At 63.2% G+C, this 13,259-nt stretch overlaps 2 protein-coding genes across 5 annotated transcripts in view; both read right to left on the bottom strand.

Moving 5' to 3' along the window:
• Nucleotides 1-8,551, bottom strand: part of MAP3K6 (mitogen-activated protein kinase kinase kinase 6) — a 9,941-nt gene extending 1,390 nt beyond the window's left edge. Inside the window, exons 1-23 of one of the 3 annotated variants that reach the window (XM_032449028.1) lie at nucleotides 7,515-7,770; nucleotides 7,272-7,411; nucleotides 6,794-6,817; nucleotides 6,344-6,513; nucleotides 6,051-6,219; nucleotides 5,438-5,544; nucleotides 5,183-5,353; nucleotides 4,891-5,003; nucleotides 4,656-4,815; nucleotides 4,408-4,558; nucleotides 4,232-4,339; nucleotides 4,104-4,153; nucleotides 2,763-2,858; nucleotides 2,474-2,552; nucleotides 2,269-2,402; nucleotides 2,067-2,194; nucleotides 1,859-1,995; nucleotides 1,603-1,708; nucleotides 1,368-1,525; nucleotides 1,079-1,259; nucleotides 869-1,001; nucleotides 429-573; nucleotides 174-359 (exon numbers count right to left, since the gene is read on the bottom strand). In XM_032449028.1, the coding sequence (XP_032304919.1) occupies nucleotides 174-359; nucleotides 429-573; nucleotides 869-1,001; nucleotides 1,079-1,259; nucleotides 1,368-1,525; nucleotides 1,603-1,708; nucleotides 1,859-1,995; nucleotides 2,067-2,194; nucleotides 2,269-2,402; nucleotides 2,474-2,552; nucleotides 2,763-2,858; nucleotides 4,104-4,153; nucleotides 4,232-4,339; nucleotides 4,408-4,558; nucleotides 4,656-4,815; nucleotides 4,891-5,003; nucleotides 5,183-5,353; nucleotides 5,438-5,544; nucleotides 6,051-6,219; nucleotides 6,344-6,513; nucleotides 6,794-6,817; nucleotides 7,272-7,411; nucleotides 7,515-7,770 (3,102 nt within the window). Of the gene's footprint in view, nucleotides 1-173; nucleotides 360-428; nucleotides 685-868; nucleotides 1,002-1,078; nucleotides 1,260-1,367; nucleotides 1,526-1,602; nucleotides 1,709-1,858; nucleotides 1,996-2,066; nucleotides 2,195-2,268; nucleotides 2,403-2,473; nucleotides 2,553-2,762; nucleotides 2,859-4,103; nucleotides 4,154-4,231; nucleotides 4,340-4,407; nucleotides 4,559-4,655; nucleotides 4,816-4,890; nucleotides 5,004-5,182; nucleotides 5,354-5,437; nucleotides 5,545-6,050; nucleotides 6,220-6,343; nucleotides 6,514-6,793; nucleotides 6,818-7,271; nucleotides 7,412-7,514 lie in introns of all 3 variants that reach the window. The other 2 variants (XM_015883743.2, XM_032449029.1) reach the window with 2 other exon arrangements.
• A 1,642-nt stretch (nucleotides 8,552-10,193) lies between these two features.
• The window catches only part of CD164L2 (CD164 molecule like 2), a 4,085-nt gene continuing 1,019 nt past the window's right edge, over nucleotides 10,194-13,259 (bottom strand). Inside the window, exons 2-6 of one of the 2 annotated variants that reach the window (XM_032449035.1) lie at nucleotides 12,947-13,039; nucleotides 12,733-12,810; nucleotides 12,584-12,652; nucleotides 11,720-11,885; nucleotides 10,194-10,574 (exon numbers count right to left, since the gene is read on the bottom strand). In XM_032449035.1, the coding sequence (XP_032304926.1) occupies nucleotides 10,568-10,574; nucleotides 11,720-11,885; nucleotides 12,584-12,652; nucleotides 12,733-12,810; nucleotides 12,947-13,039 (413 nt within the window). In that variant the 3' untranslated portion in view covers nucleotides 10,194-10,567. Of the gene's footprint in view, nucleotides 11,445-11,719; nucleotides 11,886-12,583; nucleotides 12,653-12,732; nucleotides 12,811-12,946; nucleotides 13,040-13,259 lie in introns of both variants that reach the window. The other variant, XM_015883773.1, reaches the window with a different exon arrangement.

Raw genomic sequence — 13,259 nt, forward strand, 5'->3', positions numbered from 1 at the left:
GGATGGATGGATGGATGGATGGATGGATGGATGAAGGGATGGATGGAGGGATGGATGGATGGATGGATGGATGGATGGATGGATGGATGGATGGATGGATGGATGGGATGGAGGGTCCCCATGGCAGAGCAGCCCCATCCCATCCCATGCAACATGATGCAACGTGCACTGACCACATCCTGGAAGCAGAGCAGTGGTTCCTGCAGTCGCTGTGCACTGATCCCATCCTTTTCCAGCTGTCGTTGCAGCTGCAGGAGCTCGCGGTGCAGCCGGGGCTGCTGTGTGTGCTGGATGTAGCTGTGCAGGCAGCTCAGCAGCTGGGTGATGTGCTCTGAGCTCAGCCGTGCTCCTGCCGCACTCTATGGGGTGAGATAACACTTAGATGGGCTCCATCCCACCCCCGCCCCACACCGTGCCCCACATCCCACCTGGCTGTCCTGCATTGCAGCGGTGATGCGCGGTGCCTCGGCTCTGAGGATGCCCAGCAGGGTGGTGCGATGCTCCATGTCCTTCTGCTGCACGAAGCTGCCATCGGGGGAGGATGAGCGCAGGGGAAGCTCGGAGCTGGGGCTGCTGTGGGGCAGTGTGGGGCAGTGTGGGGCAGGGCTGCCCCATGGCATGTATGGCATAGTGGAGTGGTGCCCACCCAAGCCGTACCCGGTGACCACCCCAGCTTGACCTTCCCTGTTATGGGGTTATGGGGAGATGAGCACAGGGGGGTGTTGTGCCCCACAGCATTTTGTGTCCCCTCACCCCCATCCTGTAGCAGGGCCAGCTGTGCCCCCAGCACCGTGTGGGTCCATCTATGGGTCACTCAGCAGTGGGACACCAAACCCACCCCATGGGGATGCCGCCCCCCCACACACACCTGTGTCCCGTTGCCGTCTCACCATGGCACTGTGGGCGGGGGGAGCTGCCCGCTGTGCCCCCATCCCCCTGCATGGCAGGGCACCCCCCGCTGCCATCCGTCCCCATCGGGTTCCCATTGCGGGGTGAACCACCTGCCAGGGAGACAAAGGAAAATGGGGGGAGCTCAGCGGGCAGCTGTGCCGGGACCCCCACATTGCCCCCATCTCACCCCTCGCTGTGGGCGCCCTGTGGCTGCGGGTACGGCCGGAACCAGCCAGGAACGGGTCCTGCAGTAGAGCTGCTGCTGTGGCCCGTTGTGCCGGGTCGGGCTGGAAGCAGCGCAGGATAAAAGCTTTGGCCTCATCCGACATGGAGCCGGGCAGCTCCGGGTGCGCCTTGAACATGCCAACCTGCAGGACGGGCTGCACGGGAACGGCCGCACCGGGACAGCGCAGGGGGCACCTGCGGGTGGGGAGCCCTGCCGGCCCCCTCCCCTATTAACCCCGCCCCATAGATACCCTGAACATGGCGGCCTGGGGGCTGCCCAGCTCGTAGAAGGGCGGTCTGCCCGTGGCCATCTCGATGACGGTGCAGCCCAAGGACCAGATATCCGCCGGCTTCCCGTACCCCCACGGCCCTCGGTCGATGATTTCGGGGGCCATATATTGCAGGGTGCCTGGGGGGGGGAGGGAAACGAAGCCCCCATTGATCACCCAGCCCCCCCCAGCCCCCTGCCCCACATGCTGCCCCTACCCGTGAAGCTGTCGGCGCTGGGGCTGATCCCCGCCAGCCGCTTGGAGGTGCCGAAGTCGGAGATCTTGAGCACCCCATTGTACGTGTTGATGAGGACGTTGTCGCCCTGGAACCCCACAATAAACCCCACAATAAACCCCACAATAAACCCCACAATAAACCCCACAATAAACCAACCCCACAATAAACCCCACAGCTCGAGCTGTACATCCCCCAATCGGGGCTGGGGATGGAGGGACCCCCCCTCAGCCCCCACCTTGATGTCCCTGTGCACGATGTGGTTATCATGGAGGTAGCTGAGCCCGTCGAGGATCTGGCGGGTGTAGAAGATGATGGTGGGCTCGTTGTCCTTCAGGGGCCCCCACTTGGAGCGCAGCAGGGACGACAGGCTCCCTGGGGAGGGGGCAGCACATTCACCCTATGGCTCCCCGACTCCCCCAGCCCCCCCTCGTGGTGCCGCCCACCTCCGGGCACCTCCTCCATGAAGATCTTGATGAACCCATCCTGGCTGATGGAGCCCAGGTACCGCACGATGTTCCTGTGCCGCAGCCGCTTGTGCAAGGCGAGCTCCTCGTGCAAGGGCTGCGAGTATCTGCACGGGGGGGTCGGCAGGGTGATGGGCTGCACGGAGACCCCCCATCCCCACCCCGGTACCGCCGGACCCACCGTCTGTCCCGCTCCGGGATCTCCTTGATGGCGATTCTCACTTGTGTGCCCAGGCAGCGCCCGGCGTACACGACCCCATAAGTTCCCCTTCCCAGCACCACGCGCTCTCCCGACTCGTTGTACTCATAGCTGTACTATGGGGGGGGGGATGTGGGGTGGCAGCCGAACCGCTCGGTGCCCCGCACCCCCCCAGTGCCCCCCTCACCTCCAGGACGGGCTGCGCGCTGCCGGGCGGCTCCTCAGCGCCTGGATTCAATAGGAACGATCGGATCCGCTCACAGAACCTGCGTGCGGAGCGGGGCCGGTTCCGAGTCCCAGCGGTACCGACCGACCCCCCCCATGAGCCGCATCCCCGCCCCCACCAGCTCAACGGCTGCAGCCGCTTCGGCTCGTCCCCTTTAGTCCCTACGTTACAACCTGCTGCTCCCATGGGGGTGGTTTGGGGTCCCTCCACCCCCCAAAAGCAACGTGGGGTCCCCGCGCCCCCCCCTCACCACTGGCAGTGCTGCTGGGAGGGGAAGTAGAGCTGGAAGTCCTGCTCTGTGCGCAGCACGTAGAGGAAGCAGCCCCGCTCATCGCTCTTGCAGATGCTGTAAGGAAACGGAAGGACCCCCCCGTTAACCCCAATACAAGCAGCAGGTGCCAGCGCCCCCCATTAACCCCAATAAAGCAGCGGGTGCAGCCCCCCATATTAACCCCAATAACCAAAGCAGTGGGTGCAGCCCCCCCACATTAACCCCAGATACAGCAGCGGGTGCAGCCCCCCCACAATAACCCCAATACAAGAGTGGGTGCAGCCCCCCCCCACCATTAACCCCAATTACAAAGCAGTGGGTGCAAGGCCCCCCACCATACCCCAATACAAGCATGGGTGCAAGCCTCCCCCACATTTAACCCAATTACAAGCAGGTGTTGGTAGCCCCCCCACCATTAACCCCAATACAAGCAGCGGGGTGCAAGCCCCCCCCCACATTAACACCCCAACACAGAGTGGGGTGCAGCCCCCCCACCATTAACCCCAAATAACAAGCATGTGGTTGCAGCCCCCCCCCACATTTAAACCCGCCAATTACAACAGTGGGTGCAGGCCCCCCCCACCATTAACCCCAATACAAGCCAAGCGGGTGCAGCCCCCCCCACATTAACCCCAATACAAGCAGCTGGGTGCAGCCCCCCCACATTACCCAATACAAAGCAGTTGGTGCAGCCCCCACATTAACCCCAATACAAGCGGGGTGCAGCCCCCCCACATTAACCCCAATACAAGCAGTGGGTTGCAGCCCCCCTACATTAAACCCAAATACAAGCCAAGGGGGGGTGCAGCCCCCCCCAACATATAACCCCCAATACAGCAGTGGGTGCAGACCCCCCCACCATTAACCCCAATTACAAGCAGTGGGTGCAGCCCCCCCACATTAACCCCAATACAAGCAGTGGGTGCAGCCCCCCCACATTAACCCCAATACAAGCAGTGGGTGCAGCCCCCCCACATTAACCCCAATACAACAGCAGCGGGTGCAGCCCCCCCCCACATTCTAACCCCAATACAAGCAGTTGGCGTGCAGCCCCCCCACTATTAACCCCAATACAAGCAGCGGGTTGCAGCCCCCCACATTAACCCCAATACAAGCAGGTGGGTGCAGCCCCCCCATCATTAACCCCAATACAAGCAGTGGTGCAGCCCCCCACATTAACCCCCAATTACAAGCAGCGGGTGCAGCCCCCCCACATTAACCCCAAATACAAAGCAGTGGGTTGCCAGCCCCCCCACATTAACCCCAATACAAGCAGCTGGGTGCAGCCCTTAGGATGGGGGGAATTGGGGCCACACTCACCTGATGCCCCCAATGGCTGCAGGTGGGAAATTCCAGCTTGCCACCTCTTTCTGCAGGAAGGCAAAGAAGGGGCGGGTGGGAAAGGGACAACAGGACCCCCCCCCCCAGGACCCCAAACCCGGCCCTACCTCCTCCATGGGGCACACGATGCTGAGCATCACAGCGGGCTCCTCTGCTGCCCCGCTCACCTCCAGCCGTGCCGGCTGCAGCACCTTGCCGTGCTCCAGGATAAGGACCTGCACCATCACATACGGTCACCCCACATCCCCCCACCCACCCCCAGGACCCCAGGGCTGCTCCCTACAGGGCAGTGCTGCTCAGGCACGAAGGGTTGGCAGGAGGAGAGGAGGAAACCCAGCCAGAAATCAGCCAGATCCTGCCGGGCTGATGGAAGCGCCGGGCTGTCCTGGAAGTGCTTGTAGAGCAGGAACGTCTCCATGACGGACACCAGGTACCTGCGGGGTGGGCAGTGAGGATGGGGGCAGCCCACGGTCCCCATCAGCTGAGGAGGTGATGGTGTTATATGGACCCAGCCGTGTCCTTGCTGCTCACCATCCCGGTGCATTCAGCTTGTACAGCTTCTCGGAGGCCTGGATGACTTTGCCCATGTCATTGGCCAAGATACCGGCCCCTAAGCAGAACCCAACGTCCCAATAGTGCCGCAGCTCCTCCGGGCTGCCCTGCCGGCCCTGCAGGCAGCTCAGCTTCACTCCTGGGTGTAGGATTGGGACCCGTCAGGGCTCAGCGCCCTGATGCTGCTCGGGGTCCCCCTGCATTCGGGGCGCACCGATGTGCTGCAGCCGCGGCGATGAATGGAAGCGATGGCCCGAGGCGACGAGGAGGACGGCGGCGTTGATGCCGGCGTGGAGGCTGGGCTCCAGCTCGAAGGCTTTGCTGTACCTGAGCACAAGGCATCGAACCAGCGGGGCCATGGGGGGACAGCGGGTCCCACCTCCCAGGATAAGCCCCCTGTGTGATACGGGGCTCCGGAGATAAGAGACCCCTCAGATCTCCCAGCCCACATACACTGTGTATGAGAACTGAGACCCACACAGTCCCCATCCCCGTCCCAGTCTCACCAGTGCAGCGCTCGGTCCCTCATCTCCGTGTTGCTGAGGCCAGAGCTGATGAACATGTCCTTGTAGATGCGGCCGCACAGACACAGCAGGTCGGGGGCTGCCGTGTCCTGGTGCTGCACAGCGGGCAGCAGCACCAACAGAGCCTTCTCACGGTCCCCAGCACGGTTCCGCCTGTGTATAGGGCTCAGCAATAGGGCCATGCACAGCAATAGGGCCGTGCCCGCCCCCATTGCCCCGTAGGGTCCCGGCACTCACTGGCTGAGGGCGAAGGCGTAATGGAAGCGAATATTGGGCTGCTCGGCCACGTCGCAGGTGGGCAGGGAGCGCAGGGTGTCCACCAGGGAGATGATGGAGTCGTAATCCTGCGGGGATACCTCCTATAGCTGAGCCTGGATCAGCATCCTCAGCTCAACCCCATATCACAGAATGAGCCGGGTTGGAAGGGACCTCAAGGATCATGGAGTTCCAACCTCCCTGCCTGGCAGGGCCTTAAAACATACACATTTACTACATCAGGTTGCCCAGGAGACCCCATAGATCCCCATACAGACCCCATAGATCCCCACAGAGACCCCATAGACCCCATAGATCCCCATAGATCAGGTTGCCCATGGCCCCGTCCAACCTGGCCTTGAACACCTCCAAGGACGGGGCATCCACAACCTCCCTGTGCAGCCTGTTCCAGGGCTTAACCACTCTCCTAGTGAAGAACTTCCCCCTAACATCCAACCTAAATCTTCCCTCTTTTAACCTAAAACCATTTCCCCGTGTCCTGCTATTGTCAGCCCCTTCCAAGAGTTTACTCCCCTCCTGGTTATAGGTTCCCTTCATTGCGCCCAAAGGGGGTGATGAGGAGCCGGGCTCCCACCTGAGCATCGCGGTAGGACAGGAGCAGGGTGACCACGATGTCCAGGCTGAGCAGCTCCACGCTGTCCAGGCGCTGCTGGATCCGTCTGAGCTCCCGGCTCAGCTGCTCGCCCCGGAACAGCTCCCGAACCCGGCGGACATCGCGGCGGAGGGTCTCCCGAAAATACCCGCTGTCGGGGGGCGGAGATGTGGGGGGTGGGGGCGGAGATGTGGGGCTGGGCGCTGCTCCGGCACCGGGCTGCCTGCCCCCCAATGAGCGCAGCTGGGCTCGGTACCGGGGCCGGGGGCTGGTACCAGGAGTCGGTGGGGACGCGCTCCAGCAGCCGGACGAGCCGTGTGGTCAATGGGGTGAGGGGCTCCGTGTGGCCGGGGGGCTGGGGGGGCTCAGCGCCGTCCTCGCTGCACAGCACCGCCCCGTGGGCCGACACCGTGTATGGGATGAAGGTGTAACTGCCGCACAGGTCCTGGTCGGGGTGGGGGGAGGTCGGGCTGAATGGCAGCGCCGCCCCCCTTCATTCCCCACCCCCCAACGTCCGTAATTTGGGGCTTTGGGCCCCACTGCTGTCATTACGCTCCAGAGTGAACGGCCCCTTTGGCTTCCTGCTCCCAAACCATCCTCGTGTTTCCTTGTGCTGCTCTGAGCCGCCCCATAACTCAGCTCTGGGGTTGGGGTCTCACTTCCTACACGCTCTACACCCCCCCCAGCACTATAGCGGCGGTGAGAGCAGCGGAACAGAACCGTACCGAGTTCTTCTGACAGATGTCATCCTGCAGAGGGAGGGAGGAGGGACTTAATGAGGAGCTCCAAAGAAATCAGCTGATTTCAAGATCCGGGGGCAAAATCACCCGGAGATGGCCCCGACCCCGGGCAGGGCCACAGACTGTCCCCCCCCCCCCATGGAAAAGGGGCTCTTGTGCTCCCTGGTGTCTCAGAGCCCTTTGGGGAACATTTAGATGCACCCCCCTCCACCCTTCTCCCCAGCTGCCCCCACACTGGCCCCATAGACTCCAATGGATTTGATGTTTCCCATGAAATCAAGCTGACTTTTCCTGGGTTGGGGCTCTGGGACACACACGATCAGCCTCCCCCCCCCCACTTTGGGCACCAGCTGGAACCCACGCGTGCTCCGGGTGGGGATGGACGGCGACAGCACCGAGATACCGACCCTTCCCCTCCAGCCCCCCCCCCCCCCAGGTGCCGCTCAGCCCCGTCCCCACTGACCTGCAGGGCTCTCGGTGCGGGCATCGCGGTGCGGGGGCAGAGCAGCACGTTGTGGGGCATGTCGAAGCTCTCCCGGACCCCCAGGTGATAAAAGAGCGAGGGCTGACACACGGCATCGCTCAGCTCCACCACGGCCACATCTATCGGCCACGACGGCATCAAGCACCGCCCCAAAGCGCAGCACCCACCCGAGAAACGAGCACGGAGGGGTGATGATGTGGGTGGGGGGTTTCTCCTCCTCACCCGCATTATAGAAGCGCTCCAGGGCTGCGGTGTCCCCCAGTGCCAAGAGGCCGAAGGGCACCGTGCACAGCCGGCCCCGCAGCTGGCGGCAGGCGGCCCGCAGGCAGCGCAGCGCCGGGCACGGAGCGTCCGGGCGGCTCGGAACGAACACGACGCTCAGAGCCCGCCCGCAACGCGACCCGCACAACGGGAGCCGCATCGTGACGGACACAGCCAGAGGGTCCTGCCAGCAACTGCCCGCACCGGGGGCTGCCATGGGATGGGGGGGTCGGGGTGATGGGGGCACCGAAATGGGAGCAGGGAGAGCGGGGATGGAGAGGTGGGAAAAGCCCAAAGGCGGCACCGGGAGCGATCGGGTTCTGTACCGGGAGAGGCCAAAAAGTGCTGGGTGAGCTCAGACGGAACAACGGGACAGCCCGAATCCGGTACCGGGACAGCCCCAAAGCCGGTACCGGGACAGCCCGAATCCGGTACCGGGACAACACGAATCCGGTACCGGGACAGCCCGAATCCGGTACCGGGACAACCCGAATCCGGTACCGGGACAGCCCCGAATCCGGTACCGGGACAACCCCAAATCCGGTACCGGGACAGCCCGAATCCGGTACCGGGACAACCCGAATCCGGTACCGGGACAGCCCCAAAGCCGGTACCGGGACAGCCCCGAATCCGGTACCGGGACAGCCCCAAAGCCGGTACCGGGACAGCCCCGAATCCGGTACCGGGACAGCCCGAATCCGGTACCGGGGCAGCCCCAAAGCCGGTACCGGGACAACCCGAATCCGGTACCGGGACAGCCCGAATCCCGCACCAACCCAGCTCCAATCCCGCACAGGGAGAACTCCAGCCCCGCACTCCCAAAGCCCCAAATCCCTCCCCAGGAATTCCCCGCTCACACCCGCACAGCCCGAATCCACATCCCGCACCGAGGGAACACGAAACCCGCATCGGGACGGGCCCGAACTCCGCACAGAGAGAACCCAAAGCGGGCACCGAGAGAGCCCCGAACCCACAACATGCACAACATGCACCCCAAAACCCACAACATGCACCCCAAAACCCACAGCAGGACACCCCAAAACCCGCACCAGGACAGCCCCGCACCCCGCCCCGCACAGCAGAACCCGCTCTGCCCCGCTCCCCACCGCCGAACCGCTCCGGTTCCGCTCCGGTTCCGCTCCGGTTCCGCTCCGGTTCCGTGCCGGTTCCGTGCCGGTTGTTCTCTTTGGGTCCGGTTCCCCCCCCACGGCACCGAGCTCCGCCCCGCCCCGCCCCGGGCACCGGCACCGCTTCCGCCTGTCCCGGAGTGAGTCAGCGCGGCCGCGTGGGGACGGGACCTATAGGATCCGATGGGATGGGGCAGAACCCTACAGGACCCGATGGGATGGGGCCTATAGGATCCGACGGGACAAAACACTTTAGGACTCAATGGGACGGGGTGGGACTGTGTAGGACCTGATGGAATAGGATGGAACCCTGCAGGACCTGATGGGATGGGACAGAACCCTATAGGACCCGATGGGATGGGATGGAACCCTATAGAACCTAATGGGACAGGACCTATAGGATCCAGTGTGATGGGATGAAACCTTCTAAGACCCAATGGGTTGGGGCGGGACCTACAGGACATGATGGGACAGGACTTATAGAAGCAAATGGGATGGGACAAGATCTATAGGAGCCAGTGGAATGGGGCAGAATCCTACAGAACCCGATGGGATGGGATGGGATGGGATGGGATGGGATGGGATGGGATGGGATGGGATGGGATGGGATGGGATGGGATCTATAGCACCCAATGGGACAGGACAGAACTCTATAGGATCTGATGGGATGGGACACTAAAGGACCCAGTGGGATGGAATGGGACCCTATAGGACACAATGGGATGGGACAGAACCCTATAGGACCTGGTGGGATGGGGTGGGACCTTATAGGACCCAATGGGGCAGGATCTATACGACAGAATACTGTAGGGCCCAATGGGATGGGATGGGACCCTATAGGACCTGATGGGATGGGACATGATCTAATAGGACCCAGTGTAATGGGATGAGACTCTACAGGACCCAATGGGACAAGATAGAACCTTAAAGAACCCAATGGGAAGGGACCTATAAGACCTGATGGAACAGGACATAACCCTAAAGGACCTGATGGGATGGGCTCCTAAAGGACCCAATGGAATAGGATAGAGCCCTATAGGACCCAATGCGATGGAACCCTATAGGACCCAATGGGACGAGACCCACAGCACCGGGTGCTGCTCCCATCCTGGTGGCACCAAAGAAGGTGCTGAGGGAAGGGGAAGTTGTGGGGCCGTGAGTTCCTTCCCCCTTTGCTGCTGCTGTACGACACGCAGGGGTGGGGTGAGGAGAAGCTGTGGTTTTCCTGGGGGTGTGCAGTGCCCCGTGTGCCCATCATGTCCTCATCACATCCCTCCATGACTCCATGGTGTCCCCATCACGGCCTCACCAACCCCACATCTCCCCCCCATGCCCCCATGGTGTCCCCATGGTGGGTGTCTCCATTGTATCCCCATTATATCTCCATCATTTCCCCACCAACACATCCCCATAGTGCCCCCCCCTCCCCTTTATTCCCCCAGAGCCAATTAAGGGACATTAATGGGGTGAGGGGACGTGGGAAGGGGGGTAACCATGACACAGACACCAGGAATGGGAGGAAAGTCCTTTATTGGGTCTCTGCCCCCCTGTGCCAGCCCTCGTTGGGGGGCAAACAGCCCCCATCGTCCTACCCCCATTGCTTCCTCCTGGGGGGGGCTGTGTGGGGCTGGATGAACCCCCCCACCCCATTGAGGAGCACTGGGAACACCCCAGCAGCATCTCATGTCACACTGGGGACATCAGACTCAGTGACACCCCCCGACCCATCCCCAGGTGCAGCCCCCCCCCGAGCAGAGCCAGCTTTGCATAGTGGTGGTGCAGGTGGGGTCCCAAAGCTGTTGGGGGCGGGGGGGTCTTTGGGATGGGGACACAGAGGTGGCCTCTTCTCCACCTCCCTGGGGGAGTGAGGGGAGCATCGCCCTGAGCTCAGACCCTGAAGCAGCAGATAGAGAAGAGTGAACAGCAGGAAGGGCCGGGGGGGGGCACAGCAACCATCCCACTGCCCCCACCCATGGGGGAGGGGGGCGACCCACATCTGGGATATGGGGGGGGGGATGGGAGCTGCTGCAGGGGAGGGATGGGGGGCACAGGAGCTCTGCAGGCTTTAACCCCCCCACTTCCAGGCCCCTTATCCCCCCCCCCCGGACACGATGTGCCGACACACGGACACCACCCGGCAGAGTTTAATGGGGGCAACGGGAGCGACAAAGCTCAGCCCACAGCACACAGCACGCAGCCCCCAACCCAAAACAGCACACAGGGGGAGGGGGGGCACACAGGGGTCTCCGTATCCATCGTGTCCCCCCCCCCATCCCCAACCCAGGAACACAAAGGCACAACACAAGCACACAGCGAGGTCCCGGCTCTGCTCCTGCAGGTTGGGGGGGACACACACACAATGGGGACAGAGGGGTCTCAGGGATGGGGGGGGTGGGAGGGGGCAGCGTGTGGGGCCGGGACCCTGCGGGATGTGATGGCACCGGGATGATGGAGCCAGAACAAAGAGGGGACCCCCCACACGGTGCAGTGGGGGGTGGGAGGGGGATCCACGCTGCTGGGTGCTAATAGGGCTGCAGCCCCCACCACAGCGAGGGGCTCAATGGGGCGGGGGCTGCCCGCCGCCTCCATGGGGACACGACAGAAGGGCCGGGGGTATGGGGTCAGTGCACAGCAAACAGCAGAGAACCCCCCGCCATGCAGAGCAGGAAGGTGGGAGTGAGCCCCTCCCCACAGGGGGGGCTGTGGGGCAGAGCAGCCCCCTCCCCATCCGCTGGCAGCGCTCGGCACCTACTGGTTGTCCTCTCTGGCAGCGTGCAAGGAAAGAGAGAGGGGCACGACCCCCGGGTTAGGAGCCCCACGGTGGGCACGGGGAGGGGCTGGACCCCCACGGGGTGGGTCTGGGGGCTGCACGGTCCCTATGGGGAGCAATGAGGCAGCGGCACATGGACAGACACAGAACGGGTTCAAACCACGTGGAAATGAGGGAGGACACCCCCAGACCCCAAATCCTCCCCACCCCATGGGAGGGGACGGACAAACCCCCCCCCAGAGCCCCCCCGAGGAGCAGGGCAGCCTTACAGCGTCTGGTAGCTGCTGTCCTTGGACTTGATGAACTTGAGGATGAAGAAGAGCACGGCCTGCACGCTGAGCACCAGCACCATCCCGCCCACGAAGCTGGCCGTGTCAAAGCCCGGAGGCTCCAACTCGGGGCTGCCCGTCAGCGGGGCACGCGTGGTGCTGCTCCCTATGGGACAGCGCGGGGAGACGGGGCTGCGGCCCCACGGCTGACACCCCCCCCCCCCTAAGGATGGGGTCCGGGGGAGGGAAGGGCTCGGCCCCTTTTGCTGGAGCAGCGCGGGGCATCAATAATGCAGAGCGGCGGCTCCGGTTACGGCCGCATTTAGCCCAGATCTCCTGTTCCCGTTTCCTGGAAGAGGCTCCGGCTCCGTCTCCCGGCTCCATCCCCGCTGCCCACCCCCTCTGCTGCCCATATAGGAACTGCTGCTGCCCATATAGGAACTGCTGCTGCCCATATAGGAACTGCTGCTGCCCATATAGGAACTGCTGCTGCCCCACGGGGCCCCCAGCGCATCCTACACTGCTGCAATGTGGGGCTGGGCTGGGTTCATTGGCACAGCTGGGGCTCAAAGCCCACTGGTGTGACCCCGAGAGCACAGCACTGCTCATCCCTGGGGACACGAAATGCCACCCCATTACACACCATGCCATGGTATTCTGGTCCATCCCATCCCATGCTATTCAACCCCATCCCATCTCATCCCATCCCACCCCATCCATCCCATCCCTACCTATCCCATCCCATCCCATGCTCTCCTACTTCAAACCTCCCATCCCACCCCATCCCATCCCATCCCATCCCATCCCATCCCATCCCATCCCATCCCATCCCATCCCATCCCATCCCATTCCAACCCCACTCACGTGGGGATCTCGTTACCGGCTCCTTGCTAGGGAACCTTGGTGGCTCTTTGGTGGGGGATTTCAGTGCTGCTGGAGACAACAGACAGGAGGTAGCAGGGCTGCAGGGGGCTCAGCCATGCATGGTCCCATCCCCATTGCAGCCCCGTTACCTGGGCACAGGGCGCTGCTGTTGTAGAGCACACACGAGTCCCGCGCAGCCGCCCCGCTGTGCATGCAGCTCCATGTCTCTGCAGGGAAGGGGGGCAGGGGGCTCCCATGGGGGTTTTGGGGTTCTCTGCTCCCCCAGACCCAGCCAGGCCCGGAGCCCCCACCCCAGGCTGAGGGATGAAGGGCAGAGGGAGGGGTGAGGGGTGCAGCGCCCACCTGGTGCCCCACAGCCCCCCCAGAGGCAGCCGGTGCCGTTGGGTGCTGGAGGGGCGGCCGTGCACAGCTCACAGGACAGCAGCTCCCTGCACTCTGCAAAGCAAGGGGAGAAATGGGGTCAGGGCTGGGGCCACTCCACAGCTCGCAGTGGGAAGGAACGGTGACCCATAAGTCCCATAGGGCAGACAGCCCTCACCCCAAACCATCCCATGGCACACAGGGCTCACCCCACTGCCCACAGCCATAGGATGAGGATCCTTTGGGGGCTGCTGTGGGGTCACCCCATCCCGCTGCCCCTCTGCCCCACAGCAGC

This window comes from Coturnix japonica, chromosome 23 (genome assembly GCF_001577835.2).
Source record: "Coturnix japonica isolate 7356 chromosome 23, Coturnix japonica 2.1, whole genome shotgun sequence".
In the NCBI taxonomy this organism is placed as follows: Eukaryota; Metazoa; Chordata; class Aves; order Galliformes; family Phasianidae; genus Coturnix; species Coturnix japonica.